Genomic DNA, 17,474 nt, shown 5'->3' on the forward strand with positions numbered 1-17,474 from the left:
TGACATATATTCGATCGAAGGTCGGTGGTTAACAATGACTAACTCATCAGTCGGAGTTTCCTGCAATATATACTTACAACCCTTAGTAAAAAAAAGGACTAGATAAATTGGTGAAATGATAAATGAATAGTAGGAAACGGCTACTTACATGCCATCTGCATCGACACTATGGAATCACCGCAACAATAGTCGCGTTCTCCAGGTACAGATTGTGCAGCATATAGTCATACTGCTCCAACCCCTGACTGTCATCCGGCTCATCGGCGTCCAGCATTTCATCGAACAGGCTCGCATTACGCGCCCTGGGCGTCCAGACGTGATCCCCTATCTCTGCGCCTCCAGGCACGTAGATGTCGCGGCCGTCGGAGAGGAGATAATGATTCGGAGGGTCCTGAGTCCCATCGTTGCTGTCAGCATCATCCCTCTTCTTCTTGTCGTGCGCCTTGCCGTTCCGGTCGTACTCGTTGCCGTCGTTGGTGCAGTCCGGGGTCCCCGTCGCCGACTTGCAGTATTGCAGATGGCCGACATTGGAAAAGCTGATTTGAAAATGCCCCGGCCTGCCGCCTAGTCCTACGCTGGAGAAGCGGCCTTGCGAGTAGTAGAAGTTCTTGAGGAGTGCTCCTTGACCTGAAACATCATCGTCAGTCAGTCAGTTGACCGTCAGATCGTCATGGTCACGCACGCCTGTTCTGATCCTTTGGAACGCATCGGTTCACGGCAACGTTGTGGTCGGCGTTCTTGGTTGATTTGTACGGGAACTCGTCGCATTCAAAGGTAGAGCCATAGGGAGCTTTGCTGCAGCGGTTGTTGTTGCCGCACCCAGCAGCGTTGCTTCGAGCCTGCTTCGTGCTGTCGGATGGTTTGTCCCATTCCAGCGACGTGCCTACTTTGCGGCAGTAGGCTCCTGAGCGATATCAGCGGGCTGAAATGAAGACGAAAATGAAAATGAAGATAAAGATAAAGATGAAGATGACCTTTCCCGAACGGTCTACCTACCGTAACACATGTTCTGACAGACCTCTACTCGTGTCAGTGTCTATTGAGATCGAGAATGGAACAAGCGAGCATGAATCTGTTACGTACCCTGCATTCTATCGCTGCAGTCCCAATTGAGGATATGGTTGGGAGTAGCGTGGACAAGCATGTCCAGACCAGTCAAGGTCAGGGCGAGCAGGGGGACGAGGGTGGAAAACCGCATTTTGGAAAGAATTCGAGAATCAAAATAAGAAGTCTGAAGAGGAAGCGATCACAGGAGACTGTTTGTTTGCTGGACGCATTCATGGCAAAGGATGCTATCGAGTTTATATAACTTGTCTCTCGTGTCTACACAGGTCTCGCGATGTCGTTCGGATTCAATCAAGTCGTACAATTTTGCCCCCATTGAGCAGGAACATGGTAACATCGCAGTGAAGGACATGGCGGCTGATCAACGTTGTGTTGGTGATCATTGCTGACTGTGTACTGTACAACGTAGCAACTGATGATTATGATACAGATAAGATCGGCCATGATGAATAATGAAACACTGCACTTGTTCCATTCTTTTGGACTGAATCTTCGATGTATCGGGATTAGGATTTAATGATAGTTGACAGTATTGATTTAGATGTCTGCATCATGCACATAATGTACAGCACATGTACTGTATAGCACCTGTAGGTACTGCACATGTACACCCGATATATTAAGGACTAGCAGCCCCCAAGTCTGATATGAAGCTGTACATCGCCAAGGTGCGGCTGAAAAACCGACTCAATCAGACCAGTCGGGGAGTATCCTGTATTGTACGAAGTCTGCTTAAGGTACATACACCAGGCCAAGCCATGCGCATAGATCAGTTAATTAATCATTAGAGCAGGATTCCTGTGAAACGTTTCATCAGCAGTGATTACCGGCAGACCAACAAAAGCAATTATGCCTCCCTGTTCATGATCTGCGATCACGTCAGCTGTGTTTGAAAAATGTCCAGGGCATAAGATTCTTTTCTTGGCAGCGTTGCATCTCATCCATCTGTCATCAGATTTCATTCACATGACAGACTCGACTCGAACTTTTGCAGCCACCACACAGCAATTCCTTTCTACTCAAAACATTACACAGGTCTGAACACATATTGAACAATTATCTATTTCTCATACCTAACATATCCTCGATTGAGTGTTTGACAAAAATGACCGCGCAACACGATCCTTCATTATCATCACTACCCAGAACCCTCCCCACCGATCTCCAAGACAAGATGAGCCAATACGGGCAATACAACCTCGACAACGCCAAATTCTGCCTCTACGCGCTCACAAACAATCTTCTCACGGAGAACGATCTGGGAAGCATCTGCGCCAGCATCAAAACCATCTACGCGCACAACGTCCTCGCGATGCCAGAGGAGGAAATCCCAGACTTCATCTCCCCCGCTCCAGACTGGTCTTCTCTAACCGAGAAATTTCTCAACCTGGGCGACATACTGTCATATCACGTGCGCGACCTCGACAAGGGCTGGAAACCCTCTGCGGGGAACAATGCCGGAGAGTTGGAGTGGTATCCCTTCGATTTTGTCGTGGTCACGGGCGAAAAAAAGGATAGCTGGAAGTCTGATGGGCTGGTTGTTGTCCATTGCGAACCGGAGGACGACGGTCCTGAGGGTTCTTCATGGACGGTGGATTCCTGTCGGATGCGCGTGGAGAATCTGGGGATGGCGCTTGAGGGCCTTCGTGAGCATGATAGTAGCTTCTCGGATTTGAAAGCGCAGTTTGGGATCTAAAATACGAAGACGAGAAGAACAAAAATTGGTCAGTTACGAAATCGGGTATTGAGATACAGCTTGATAATGGATAACCAATGATATTGTATGACGAAACTTTTCAATATTTCCAAACACTTACCAGGAGATTCTACATTGAATACGAACTTTTATAATAGTCAAGACCAGACGCTAAAAGGCCCATCCGTTACAAGCGCTGTGTAAAACGCCAAAGGAGCCTATAAATATATTGCAGAGAGAATTCGCTACGAGAACTGCAGGGGATTAGATATAGAAACAAAGTGGTTGGGCTATTATAACTCCAACTTTTGCGCAAAATTTGCATTTGTAGCATTCGAAATATGCCTAGTACGAAATATAATCGACAGAGTAATTGATTACATGGCAGATACTTGTAGCTTCAGATTTGGATACTAAATATATCTACATCGCACAATATCTTCTAGATACTGCAAAGCTGTGTCGCTTGGCTCCCCATCATATACTAATCAGACCTTAGAAATAACAAAGGTAAACATTAATCCAAAACTTCCCTATCTTAGTGCATTCTGCAAACTACAGGTGCAGGAATTCAACAAATGGATCTACATTAAGACTAGACATAAAGCTAGACAGCTAGACGGCTAGATACTGCAAGCTTAATGATACTGAGGATTAATTTAATGATAGATAAAGATGAGTATGAACATCCCTTCCAACACGTCCGTATCACTCCATTTGGAGACTGCGATCCCGTGCCAGACTGTGATCCACCCGGAGATCTTGATACACCCGGACGTTCCGACCCATGCGTCTTTCCTCTTCATCGCGATTCTCGTCTGAAGCAGCGTCGTCCGTTTCGGACGGCTCTCGAACAATCGGTAGAGTACTGCTCTTGCTGCCATGTCGACCGATATCTCCATTTTTCTGGGTCGCAATCCAATCCAGCAGTCGATCGACAAGGAGAACTGCAACTGGATGAGTATGGACCTGGACGATAAGGCGAAAACTCACCCTTAAACAGTGCCAAGGCAAACGTAAAGATAATTATCGGAGAAGTCATGAAGAAGTACGTGAGGTCAAAGTTCCTCGAGAATGAGACCAACGCCAGCAAAAACAGACCGAGCAGCACTCGTACTCCGATTGCGATTCCGTTGTGCAGTGGACGAGGGTGTCGCTTCGTCAGGTGTACAAAAGCAGCGAAATACCCCATGGACAGTGCGACGGTAACAAAGTAGTACATGTACACAAACCCTAGAAGGTTGACGTACATCATCAGGAGTGTGCTGCTGCCGAACCGGCTCAGGTCCCCTTTCGTCGGCGTAATTCCCATACTCGCGAAGAGAGACACGGTGACATTCCCCATGAGGTTCCTGGCTTGCACTTGTGTAAGAGCGTAGTCGGTCGAGTTGGTGGTACTGTTATCCGGACAGAGCTGCGGGTTATCCCACAGAGAGTTGAGAATGAGATTGATCGCCAGCCTCTCCTGCAGCGCTCCTTTAGAAAAGTCAATCTCCATGTCTACGATCGTGTCGTTCAGCAGAGCAATGGCATATTGCCTGTCTGGACGAGGCTCCTCGCACGCGAAAATGATCGTTTCACCCAGGTATCTCAATTTCAACGCAATATCCAGTGTCAGCGCAAGGATCTGGGACCCTTCAGAGGAGAGAATGAGCGACGCGTGAAAGGGAAAATGCAGTTGAGTCCAAATTTGCTGGCGTATCTTGCCATAGCGCTCTCGGGGAGAAATGTCATAATACGACTGCCAGAGAAGATACTGTTTGGAAAGATCAGTGCGATAGTTCTGGCAGAACCGCGAGCTATCTTACCACGGTAGTAGTGACCCCAAGTATGTGGACAAAGGACCACATAGTCCAACCCCCAGGAGCGACCATCTTATTAACGATTCTCGTCACCGATATCACACCCTCACCAATGATTATTAGCGTCAGCAATCCCATTCGGACGTTGAGGTGCGTATCCTCGAGCCCAAGTCTCGGCGTCCGACTCGAAATTCCCATGACCCCAAGCGACTCTCCCAGGAAGAGCGGAAACCAGGCTGTCCATACATGAGGCTCTGTAGTACCAAAGGTAAAGAATAACTGTTTGGGCGAATCAATCAGATAGATGCCGTGAATTGCGATATGGTCGGTCATGCTTACTCCCAAATATGCAAAACCACAAGCCGCCAGAACTCCAACAATCATGTACATCCCCCTAACGGAATTTGGCATCTTCTCGCGTATGAGGTATATGTTGATTGTGTACTGTATGGCCAGCATAAACCGACTACCCGCAAGAAGAATGGAGAGCGATCTGAACGCCCAAATGTTTTCGCCACTGATATTCGTAGAGAATCGAGATCCGGCCGAAGCGAATCCAACCATCGCAGCCAGCTGAAATCCTTTGCATATCCGTTCGAATATCGAGTCGTTAGCAAAGCGAATGTCGAACAGAGTCACCTGCAGCCAGGTGAACCATATCACTCCAAGGAAACCGACGTATGCCCATAATGCTGCTCAAACAGTCAGACAACACATCGGCCGGGCTGGCGCAGCTGTTTCACCTTGAAAATTGTTGATCTCATGGGTCGCAGTAAACGTCGACAGATTCCCGACCAGAAAGAGATCATAGAAGAGTTCGATTGGACTGGCGTCCGTCCGCTTACGCAGGCGTGGTTCGGGACTTGTTTCATCGATCGGACTTGCGATCCAAGGGATACAATAACGCGGATTATTTCTGTAGACAAAACTCGTCAGGAATAAATCAATTGGAGCATGTAGATGAGACTGACTGTGACTTGTCTGTGCGAGACTTCCTACGGGTTGAGTCGCGTCTGAAAGAAAGAAAGGAAGGCCGCGGCATGCTAAACTAAAAGTGACCGTTTGATTTGCTATAAACGTTGGGTATCATGATGTCTAGAGCACCAAACGCCAGATAGTGTTACATTCGAAGACCCTGTCAGAGAGAAAAGAGAAAACCGGAGGTCGAAGACCGATGTTATACAAAAGGAAAGAACCAGCGCACTCCCGTTTCGTCCCTTCCCAGACCTGATCCAGCCCACTAATAACACAGAACCGATAACAAATCATCACTCTGCGTCCGAGTCCGCGCGAGAGACAGGCATCGATGTTCCCAGACTTTCCAAGCCTCGATCATTCGGTGGAGCATCTCCAGGCAGTCCACCTTCACCCGGAGCGAGACCGGCTTCGATTCGAAGCTTTTCATATTTCTCACCGGCTTCTTTGATCAAAGTTTGGATCTCAACTTCACGTACTGCGATGTCGGCTTTCTCCTTCCGAAGTTCCTCCATCCGGTTCACCAGCAGCTTCTTTGAGTTCTCCATCTCAGCTAGAGAGGCGCGCAGACGTTCCAGGATATTCGCTAGATGTGGCAGAGATGTGACCTTCGGCGGAGTCCTTGGACGTGTAGATAAGTCACCACGGTCGCTGCCGATGGCGGCCCGCGTTTGGGCTGCTTCATATGCAGCCTTGTGTTCCACATCCGAGTCATCTTCCTCCGAAGTATTTTCAGCTTCCTCAATCAACTCTCGCATCTCTTCGCGCTGTCTCCGCTGCTGTTCAAGCTCCGCTTTTCTGCCCAGGGAGAGCCTGCCGTCCTCGACGTACTCATCAAATCCTTCTGCGAAATCCTCATCATCCCTTACAAGGCGGGTGTTATTCTTCTCCTTTTTCCCATCGAGTGGCAAATAATCTTCTTCATCACCGCCATTTAAAGAAATATACTCCTGCTCTCGGGCTAGTCGTGCCCGTCGCTCTTTCTTCATTCTGATCTCCGCTTCACTGGGGATGACGGTTTGCGTGGACGTCTTCTCTATCTCTCCGAACTTGGCGGCGACATCCACCACTTTGTCAGTCTCATCACCATCTGGCTGAAGAGAGTTGATGTTTCTGGGCGTGGAAGGGGTCGAGTCTCGTAGTTCTTTCAAGTAGTCTTCACCGTAGCTGGGTCTGTCTTGATCTTGCCCGACTCTGAAGGGAAGATGTTCAAAAGACCCGGAAAGCCTGGACGATCGTTGAAATGTGTTCTTCTCTAGGACCCGTCTACCCAGACTAGGTCTCTTGGGTGTAATCACTTCGCTTGTTTCGCCACCATCTTCGGTCATGGACGTCTCCCCAGGGCCGAACGAGAGGCGCAACTTGGATTTCTGTTTTTGCTTGTTCCCCGGTCTCTTAACGACTGGTTCAGTCCCTGGTTTTCTTCCTGTTAGTCTCATTCCTCCACACCATTGAGTGCGTGCAACGCTCGGGGAAGTGGCGGGGTGATAAACTTTGTACCGACCTTGTTCGGTTTTGTCTTCTTCCACATCTTCCTCCTCCCCGCCAACCTTGCGCGCTTTGCGCCGATTTGCAAAAGGCGAATTCATCTTCCACGGAAAATTTTAGTGACTGGTAACTGGGACGTGTAGGGAGAGTTCCTGACTCTCCCGAAGCTGAATCTGGACGCCCGCTGGATGCCGTCAAGAAGCTCCGCATTTTGAAGCTACTCGGGACATCGTTTCTCCGACCAAGCTATCGCACTCCGAACGACGCAAACCAGGTACAAGTCCAATACCCCCCACGCGACCCCCAGCAGCGATCGAGACATCAAGGCCGGACAAAAAAAGAACAATAAACCGACCAAGATGCCTCAAGCGCAGCCAGAGTTAAAGAAGGTATGTACCCTTATGCGAAGGTTTTTGTTTTGTTGGTGGGAAATGGAAAAGCGGCTGACGCGCATCGCTTCTTCGAAAATCTAGTACATGGAAAAGCGGTTGTTCGTTCAGCTGAACGGAAACCGCAAAGTCATTGGCGTATTACGAGGCTACGATGTGAGTCGTCTTTTTCGTTGTTCAAAGGCCGTCCTACTATTTTCGCGAGATTGGCTAGATATCGCAGCGAGTATTTGGCTCATGTTTGAGTTGCTTCTCTTTTACAGGTCTTCATGAACATTGTTCTCGACGAGGCGGTCGAAGAAAAGAGCGGGGGAGAGAAAGTCAAACTAGGCATGGTGGTAAGCGCAAGCTAATCGAGCTTGCTGGTCCAGGGAGGAAACTTGCTGATCAAAATGTTCTGTACTGTACAGGTTATTCGAGGCAATTCTGTTGTCATGCTTGAGGTTTGTCATCTCTGCACGAATATGCGTCGCAGTCATTATATATATGTCTGTCATATGAAAACTAACCACTTCACACCCAAATATGCAGGCCTTGGAACGGATAAGCGACAAATAATTGCACGCTACACACACGACTTGTCTAAATCCATACCGAATACGAACAGAAAAAAAGAATCGGGTCACAAATTTTGCTTTTCCGGTCGGGATCATCTGGTTTTTATATTTGGGAGTTCATGGGGTCGGTTTCTTTGTGAATGGATGAAAATAAAAGATATTGAACTGTCGAGTACCGGCATGTGTTCTCGAAATAATGCACTAGAGACGAAAAATACGTTTCATTCACAGGGTAAAAATGTTCGATTGCTTCTTTATTTCAACCACTATTATTATGTTGCACCAGGAAGTGCTTATTCGGCCATTCTTTTTTGCCCTTCAAAAGTCCCAATGTAATCGTAATATACAAGTAATCACCGTGCACATGATGACGAGATGCTGCCAGACTTCTTGAATGGACTGGGAATCTGTGAAGCCGCACATAGGAGATCAAACGCCTTCAAATAAATGATTCAAGACAGACAAATCCCTACCAACTCCACCCTTTGCAAACCCCGCTCGTACCGCCTTCCATGGAACGTGGAGGGATGTGAGAAAACAACAATGCAGAAAGAAAATGCCAAATGCAACGAAGAGCAAACGACCACAGCCATTGTCTATTTTGGTGGCTGTTGACCCAATTTCAGCTTGAGTTTTAATCCGCCGCCGGGAGTGGCAGGTGTGGATGTCGACGCTGGCGTTACTGGAGCTGGCGGTGGCATACCGATGTGATTTGGTATGTGTAACTTGGGCAATGATGGCGCACCTGGCTGTGGCGTTGAGGGTGTCGCGCCAGGACCCATCTTGGACTGCTTGAAAGTGATCCTCGGGCCTGGAGGAGGCATGCCTTGTTCCTCGCGCTTGCGTTTCGCGGCAGCTGCACCGTCTTTGGAGGGGACAAGTGAGGTGCGGACACGGTCCGACCTGTAGAAGCGCATTTTTCCCTTCGAAGGGTGTCAGTACGACGGCCCTTAAGATCCAAAAATAAATAAAACGGAGCCGGAGACTTACGTTACCCAGATGTTGCGCTTTCCAATACCGAGGGTATTTCAGCGTGACCATGAGCGAGAAGATTGGGTCATAGAAAACTTTACACAGGTCAACGAAATCAGAAATCTCGAGTGCTCCAATGACAGGAGAATTGCACGCCGCCCAGAGACACTCCTTCAGGACTGGATTACCTGAGAGCTCTTTCTTAAGAGCCTCAATCGCCCCGGGAACTGTCTGTTTGCGAGCCAATTCCGCTCGACGGACTTCTGTCGATGACTCCTGCTCGATGATCAAGCCGTCGCTTGGTGCAGGCGGCGTGGGGGGTTGTTCAACACCAAAAGCCACCGTCGCAAGAGCTATTCCAAACAACCGATGAAGCCTGTGTCGCATCCAGGGCGAGGGATCAGCAGACATAACATAAATGAACCATCTCAGGAGTTCCGGTGAGCTGAAAATGTCTAGTTCCACAAGACATTCGAAAGCTTCCAGTCGCAGCATGTCAAACGTTCCGAATCTTGTATATTGTAAGAAGTGCATCACGTCCAGGTCGATAACCTTGGCTTGCATGAGTCGTAATTGACAGCGTAGCGCTGTTCTCGAGTAGATGTTTTGAAACGAACTGGACCACTCGTCCATTCGCCGGTACCTGTCAATCTCAGCGATGGCATCCTTCTCGAGCTGTTCTTCCGCTTGGCGTTCGAGTTCCTTTTCCATGTCGAATTCAAGATCGTTCGAAGAAGAAGACTCGACACGCCCCAACAAGGCGTTACACAGAGAGTTCATCAGAGAGGCGACGTAAAAGTTATCGGAATACTGCGAACAGTTAAGGATAATTCTCTAGCAGCGAGATCGGAGTACTTACCTCATTGTTTGAATTGTCATTGAACTTGAGCTTCTCATAAATAAACCGCTTAACTCTCAATGGTGTCTTGCCACTGTTGTCTCGCACTTGGGAGATAGCATCAGGGATAACTTTCTGAAGGATATATGACGCTCGGTCAGAGAAGTCATTGGAGCGTGTCATATGCGATCCCGGGAGGCAGAAGAGTTCCTGGAACGCCCTCTCAAGATGATAAAGTCCCAGCCAGCCGATCTCCTCTTTGGCATGTCTGACCAAGGCTCGTGCAGCCATAGTGCGGATCCCATGAAAATATCGCCGATCCATAAGCGTTCGGACCAATATGGACGAAACGAGCGGATGCCCTCTCTGAACAGCCATATATTGCATGGACTGAACTCACTGTTAGAATCTCTCCAAAAATGTGGAATAATGGGACAATTGCACCGACTTACCTCCAACTGCGCAACAACGTCTCGATCTTGCTGCAGTTGTGAGAGATACATGTATCCCGGCATCGCGACAGAGAACTTGCAAATCCATTCGAAATCAGCGTCCATACGAATCCATTCATAGGATTCTTGTCCCATGCGTTCCTCTTCCTCTTTGCTCCAATCCGTTAGCCTCCACTCTTGGATCTCCTCTTCACTCTGCAGCACGTCGCCAAGGCAATAAAGGAGAACATCATCCTGCGTTTCCGCGTTGGGGTCAGCTCCGGCAGCGGCAGCAGCACGCTCCTTCTGCCTCTTATTTCTTTTCAGACGCTTATACTTCGTATTGTACGGAATGTCGATCTTGGTAACTCCTTCTTTGATCTCGACAATATGCTCATACGGAGTGCCATCCGCCTCGTGAATACGGATCGTCATCGATCCTGTAAAAACAGGTTGTATTGCGCCAGCATAGACGCTCCTGATCTCTTCTTTAACGTCGCGCATAAAGGTGGATTTCTCCAAATCTCGAGGTCCCTGCTGCTCTCCCTGCACCTGCTTGATCATGACCTCAACCACCAACTTCTTCTTATTGAAACGTTGCGTGGCTGTGAATCGAGGACATCCGGCACCGTAAACCCATTGCTGGAAAAAGGTATCCAGCTTGGCGTGACCAAATTTCTCGCACATTCGCTGGAAGAACGCAGTGGTAACTGCTCCGTTTGGAAGATCGCCCATCCGTGCATTCAGCAGAATGCGGGAGATGATTCGCGATATGGTCGCTTTTCCACTAGCTTTTGAGAGCCTCCGTTCTAGAATGAAGAGAACAAGAGGAGCTTTCAAAGCAATGAACTCCATCTCAGACGGATCCAATTTAAGATAGTTCCCCATGTCATAAATGGATGGTCTTTCGTAATCCAGGTCGCACACTTTGTCCGACATCTGCTTCAAGCGAAATCGATACTCGTTGTTTCCGCAGAGCTTCTTCATAAACGTATCAGTAATGTAGTATGCTATGCCGACGGTTACCCAAGTGTCCGCAGGCTCCTTCGGGATGATGTTCACACCGACCCATTGGCACGCCAAGGAGTGGACCAAAGTCCTCGTCGACTCATACATGGGATCAATGACATCCTCGGGAAAGAGCAGGTGATTGCTGCATATTGACAAAGACGCCGTAGGAGTGGTTTCACAAGCCGCATCGTCAACGAAACAGAGTTTGAAGGTTGAAAACGGATAGGATCCATAGGTCAAGGAGAAAAAGTCAACCGCCTTTGCCATCGGGAAACAGGCATTTCTGACATCGTCTGCCCTTCCCGGAAGACAAAATGCATGCACTGGAACGGCATTCTGTCCGAGTTGATCGTCTTGATCGCTTTCCCGGAACTCAGAAAGGTTGACGTATTCGAAGGGTCCTACAGCAAAGCCAATCTGCTGCGCAGAGAGCTGCGAATTGCAGGCGAAGGAAACCGTCTTCTTACTCGGATCTCTTGGGTCAACGATCTCATCTGTCATCTCACCAGAGCAAGCAACTACCATGTCCAATGTATCGTCATCTGCAGCTAAGGCAGAGGTTCGCACGCCATTAATCTTGTGCTTGCCTAGAGCATTTGCCTTCGACGCTTCTGACCCTTTCCGATCAAAAACGTCACCTAGCGAGCAAGGGCATTTGATGGAAATTTCCCATGTGCACCTTGAGGACGGATCGTCGACACAGGGAAACAGTGAGCACCCAGCACCCAAGCCGACAGAGTTCGTCGTGTATACATGAGGATAGCGCCTGTCCCCATTTTCCACGCCCACAAAATGTAGTCCCTCTCGGATATTATCGACCGTAAACTCGGCGTAGACGGTCAGCGCAGTGAAGCGAGGAAGAGACGATTCGGCGGTTCGCGAGCTCGGAGCATCCGGGTCATCTGACGTGCCGATCCCTCGCAAGGCCATTTGATCCTGGGCTTCGATAGAGAACGGGTCGAGCTCCTCAATGCGAACGCTTTTCGGGATCGTCACGACCAACTCGGGCTCTGTCTGCGGCTTCAACAGCGGGTCGACCTTCGTCGACAGCCGCTGATGATATTGGACGCCATAGAGGTGAAGGGATCCGTAAGGATCCGTGTATTTTGTTGTCGGAGCTTTCCCGCTGACGTTCAAGCGCTTGAGCTCGCCTTGCCGAAAGTTCAGGCGGATGACCCTGAGATCCTTGTAGTGAGGATGGATGGTAATCTCCGTTTTGCCCTTGAGGCTCTTGCTGGCAAAGTCGATCTCTAGTTCGAGCTTCTGATGAGCGACCGAAAATCCCAGGCCGGGCCAGACAGGGCCGGCCGGCGTTTCGACGACGCCCGGCATTTTGAGAAAGAGCCTCAGTGACGATCGGCGCTATGAGCGCTGCCTGAAGCCCTACACCTTCATGTCCAGCGCGAGCGTTTCAAAGCACGATGATCTAACACCGCGCAGACAGCGTGCCGCAACGCTGAGCGATCGAAAGTGAGGTCGAAATGATGGTCCCGATCAGAACTCGACGACGGGGACAGATGCTGGAGAAGCAAAGAGCTTGTCACAAACGGGACGCGAGTGACGCGACTGCGAGCGGGTCATCAGTTGGAACCCCAGATTCACTTGGCACTGACCATGAGCTGATTTGACAATGATCAATACAAGCGAATCCAGGTGTCGAGACTAGCTGCTGCTCTCACTGACAGACGCCGAGCTTGGCTTGCGGACTTTGGCAGTAGTGTCACGCGGTGCACGGACCGCAGACCGCGGTCAGCGAAGAGCGCCGACACGTGATGGACCCGCTGCCGACCTCGACTCATAGCTGTATTCGGCTTTTACCATTATTACCTCTTACCTAAGGCACCTAATAGCAGCAAAAACCTAGTGATTCTTTGATCATTCCTAACTGACTGCAAAACATTTTGAAACTCATTTTCAAACTGATTAAAATTATTGTGGGAATCGTAGGTTGGTCCAAAGGGGTAGAGCCTGAGGAATTTCTTCCATCAGATCAAACCTGGGTCTCCCATGAAGCGCTATATTATTGCTCATTGCTTACATGTTTCGACAAATTATTCATGATCTTCTATTAAGATGTCACAGGAGGGCAACAGTACACGACTTTCTAGCATCCATGCAAACGTCGACACTCTCTATAAAGGATCCAGATTCAAGGACCAAGCGAACTTGGTGAAAAAACCAGGAAAAGCTCCCTGTTCTTACAGCATGAAGACTTATGTACAGGCAATGACAGTGATCGTTTGTGGCTTCCACCATTCTTCCCCTGTAGAGCCTTGAGGGATCACATAGGTAGTTTGAGGGCTCTAATCTTGCTGTATTAAACGGAAGCAATCTGGAGATGAAAGTTGTCTCGCTAGATCAGCACACATAGCTTGTCACTTTTACCTCAACCCCTTCACTCTGCCTCAATGTGCTGCTGTCACAGAACTGGCACCTTAGGGTGCCACTGGCACCCACCACCCCAGGCTCTTCTTCCATGCTTCCACCTCGATTGGATGTTAGACATTGCACTTGAGCTCCCTTCTTCCCTAGACTTGTCCTACATTGAGGCAGCCCACACCGTCCTTTAGTCTCCCTAAATTGAAAGGCAATGTGAGAACAGCTAATACTAGGAGGAGGAAACCTAGTGACAACCGGCAACCGCAACTAAGTCAATTTCAAACCAAGAACACATCCCAAGCATCCTGTGACGGGCACTGACGGCTTACGGATGGTTGTCTGACGGGATGTTCCATGTGGGCGGTGTGGAGAGCGGGGAGGGAAGCGGAGAGGTTTTGACCGGCAGTATTTTCATTATTTCCTCCTCGCAGGGTCTCGCGCCCACCTTTCTTCCTTCTTCCTTCCCTCCCCAGCTTGGTCTTCTTATACAATACTACCTTTTAGTCTCTTATGAGCAATAAGATTGAGTTGTTCACACATCTATGGTAAGCTCACATACTGTATCAATAATTCATGCGCTGGCAAAATCTGACCAGAAAAGCAATCGTACAGGATCCAGACCTTAGTTCGATTCCCGCAACTCAGTCAAATCATCCAGCATCTGACAGATGCCTCAACGGGCAGCTTGGAACAGGAGAGCGATCTGAAGAATATCACATATGCTTCAGTTATTGACGCATACGGAGGACCCAATAGTGTTACGAATACACTATTGGCTTGCATACCTTCTGACATCAGAGCTTTTTAGAAGACCGGGTGATTAAAGTGAAGTTGTGAGTCTATGGTATCCCTGATCTTCGAACATGACTGATTATATATAGACTAGACAGCTTCAGAATGAAGCAGTCCGAAGATCCAGATCCTTAGCCTCTGAATAGTGGCTACTTGGACTATGTTACTGATGATAGAGACAAATACTATTGGCGACCATATGTTGGCCAATCCAAGAAGCCCTTGCAAAGGATTGCACACCATATTAAATCCATCCGCCAGCTCAACTATGACACCCTACATTACCACATTATCTGGAGAGGTAGGGGTCACCGATCGGCAAACTTTATCAGACTTTGGACCCTTAGATACCCTGATGACATCGATGACTCCATTCCTATCATATTCCATAACATCCTTGAAATAGTCATGACTAGGGCTTTTCAATTGCTTCTACCTGAGATCCCGGTTAAATATTTTGGGCCTCCAGGTAGTGGAGAATCAGCTTACTCAGCTACGGGTCTCAACGTTGTGCCACCACTTCTCCAAGGAGTTTCTTTGGGGCCATGGGTGCGCCGTGTGTTCTCACTGCAACTCAAGAATTCGCCGGACCCGAGGTTCGAAAATGGCCCGAGATTAGGTTGGAGCAACAGGCAAAGTCCTGAAAGCCGCCATTGAACAGACTCGTACCACATATGGGAGAAGGAGATTACCAAGCAGCCTTGCAGGCAGCAGTCAGGGAGAATCTGAGTCTACGGAACATCAAGCCTTTCACAGGTAGCAGTACTTTGCCATCAATCCAGACTTGGGGTCATGCCGCCATCAACTCTTGGCTCCGGATCTGCGCATCGGAAATTGGAAAGGTGGCAGTGTAGCGACTTAATGGTGATACCATTCGCTCTGACGGAAACTTGATAAGGAAACCATGAAGGATCCTCCATCTCAACATAAGATGGGTTGTCCATGCACGTGCTTGACCCGTGACATGGGTTATCCATGTGACTTGGGGATGGATCATCCATACGCTCCGTCGACAAAGGTGCTTTCGACATGGATACCCCGTCGTACCACGACAGTCGGTCTCCAGAATTAAAGCCCCCGATTGGCACGTCTCAAAGCACGCATTGGGATTATGTTAGACCACGGCTTCGTCAGCACGAACTCCAGGGGGAAGTCCTTACTGCTATTGGGGATCCAAGAAAGTGGGTTCAATGAATCCAACGCTCTGATCTGGACCTTTGATCTTCGCAGATACACACTTATTAAGGCATCCTTTCAAATGGTTACTCTCGCCGTTTACTCGCGCTTGGTTGAATTTCTTCACTTTAACATTCAGAGCACTGGGCAGAAATCACATTGCGTCAACACCACTTTCTGGCCAAAAACCTCCAGCTGCTGATGAATTGAGAGTTATCAATAAATATAATTAGGTATAGATAAGGATTTGAAGCTGAGTCTTTAAATATTAGCTATTTGCTTAGAGATATATATTTTAAAGCTAGCTACTAGTTCAGATCCCGAGCTCAGTTTTTGCTTTTCTCTAATATTTCTATAGTGTTCTCTAGGGAATATATACTAGGTAAATGCCTCTAAAAATATGGCCTTTGAATCCTAGAATCTAGGTATGGATAGGCGGATTGTGATTAAAAGTCGTTTTAGTTGGTAGAATATGTCAGTATCTGGCATTTGTGACGGACAGTTCGGAGGTCAATCACATGGGCGGTCTAGGAGGCGGGATGATCTTGCCAGACAGAATGTTTCTTATTTCGCGGAGTCTAGGACCCACCCATCTACTCCTTCCCTTCTTCCTTTCCTCCCCAGCTTGGTTTTCTTGTACGATACTGCCTCATGGCTTCATATTAGCGACGGAGATTGAGTTGCTTACAGCATTCCTGATTATAGAAAGCTACTGGGTCCTTCTATCTTATCCTTTCCTAAGCTGGAGCAAGTCAAGTGCCTAAGTTTTGATGAATACATGTGGAGGTTTTGCTACCTTCTGCCCAAAGACTCAATTATTCATAAGAGTGATTTTTTTTTAGAATAACATAAGCGCGCGATTTAAACAGATCTAGACACTATGCCCGAGTGGTTAAGGGGAGAGATTAGAAATCTCTTGGCTTCGGCCGCACAGGTTCGAATCCTGTTGGTGTCGTTTATTTTTTTTAAATTTTTCTCATGGAGTGATTTGCTCCGCTTTTCACCATCGTAAAGGAACCTAATACTCCGTATGGTCTCTTTTTGAACAAAAAAAATACTGATATGTGTTGATTGGTCAGTTCTGTTTACTCAGCACCCGTCTGTAACTAACTATTTCTTATATAGGTACCTAAGCATACCACAACAAAACTGCCTTTCCTGCCTTAGGTATAGGCTTTACAGTGCCTCCCCTACAGGCTTTGCGTTCGCGCCCCTAGAGGCTTTATATAGGCTTACATTACAGGTGTGCGGAGGGCCGAAGGTCCGGAACAAGTATAGGCATTAGCAGGCCTATGTAGTCTTCCCCCTTCGCTAGACAAGCGAAGCGAGTCGTTAAAGGCTTGTAAAATATATTTACAAAGTCAGTCGCAGCCTGGCGACATCGCTTTTTTTTTCCCGGTCTTGGTTCGACACCAGCGATGACAACATTATCATGCAGTCAGTAGATACAATTAATTACAGCGAGTCATAACCAAAATACTAGATCTAGTAGTAATTTTTCTTCTCATCCTCCACCGTCTTTTTTTCCCCCACTGTCTGGCGGCATTCTTCATATTAATATTATACTCGTCTTTGGGAAGTCATCGATCGATGCAAAGGGACCAACCATTCTCACGCCGTGTCTGAGAAGCACGCCTGATGCCTCAGGATGGACGTGTGAACGCCAGTGGCCATAAAAAGGATGATGTAAAATGGCGTTTTATGGCTTGCTTCTTTTCTTATGTTCTCCCTTCTTCATCTTCATTTTTCTTCTTTGTTGTGCCTGCACTTCCATCTCCCTTCTAGATATCATACAGTTAGTCCATCGCTTCGTGGGTATCGTAGGGAAATACAAATATAGATATATCCAAAATTTAGGTTCATGCGTTGATGGTGTGTCTTTGGAAGGATACCCAGCCCTCAT

The 17,474-nt window shown here is 48.1% G+C and overlaps 5 protein-coding genes across 5 annotated transcripts; 1 reads left to right on the plus strand and 4 right to left on the minus strand.

Annotated features, from left to right (window-relative positions):
- Positions 1-166: 166 nt before the first annotated feature.
- On the minus strand, positions 167-1,198 carry T310_2777 (uncharacterized protein; the record flags this gene model as incomplete). Its single annotated transcript, XM_013474342.1, has 3 exons — positions 167-627; positions 683-883; positions 1,084-1,198. The coding sequence occupies 3 exons, from the start codon at positions 1,196-1,198 to the stop codon at positions 167-169; spliced, it is 777 nt and encodes a 258-aa protein (XP_013329796.1).
- A 972-nt stretch (positions 1,199-2,170) lies between these two features.
- Positions 2,171-2,965, plus strand: T310_2778 (uncharacterized protein; the record flags this gene model as incomplete). Its single annotated transcript, XM_013474343.1, has 3 exons — positions 2,171-2,711; positions 2,750-2,789; positions 2,920-2,965. The coding sequence occupies 3 exons, from the start codon at positions 2,171-2,173 to the stop codon at positions 2,963-2,965; spliced, it is 627 nt and encodes a 208-aa protein (XP_013329797.1).
- Positions 2,966-3,469: 504 nt separating this feature from the next.
- Positions 3,470-4,896, minus strand: T310_2779 (uncharacterized protein; the record flags this gene model as incomplete). Its single annotated transcript, XM_013474344.1, has 3 exons — positions 3,470-3,708; positions 3,755-4,517; positions 4,570-4,896. The coding sequence occupies 3 exons, from the start codon at positions 4,894-4,896 to the stop codon at positions 3,470-3,472; spliced, it is 1,329 nt and encodes a 442-aa protein (XP_013329798.1).
- A 935-nt stretch (positions 4,897-5,831) lies between these two features.
- On the minus strand, positions 5,832-7,127 carry T310_2780 (uncharacterized protein; the record flags this gene model as incomplete). The annotated part of the gene is made up of 1 exon (XM_013474345.1): positions 5,832-7,127. One exon carries the CDS (start codon positions 7,125-7,127, stop codon positions 5,832-5,834), a length of 1,296 nt encoding a protein of 431 aa, XP_013329799.1.
- Positions 7,128-8,568: 1,441 nt separating this feature from the next.
- Positions 8,569-12,556, minus strand: T310_2781 (uncharacterized protein; the record flags this gene model as incomplete). The annotated part of the gene is made up of 4 exons (XM_013474346.1): positions 8,569-8,895; positions 8,963-9,754; positions 9,804-10,172; positions 10,235-12,556. The coding sequence occupies 4 exons, from the start codon at positions 12,554-12,556 to the stop codon at positions 8,569-8,571; spliced, it is 3,810 nt and encodes a 1,269-aa protein (XP_013329800.1).
- Positions 12,557-17,474: the final 4,918 nt, after the last annotated feature.

The sequence above is a fragment of the Rasamsonia emersonii genome, assembly GCF_000968595.1.
Source record: "Rasamsonia emersonii CBS 393.64 chromosome Unknown ctg1118621760039, whole genome shotgun sequence".
In the NCBI taxonomy this organism is placed as follows: Eukaryota; Fungi; Ascomycota; class Eurotiomycetes; order Eurotiales; family Trichocomaceae; genus Rasamsonia; species Rasamsonia emersonii.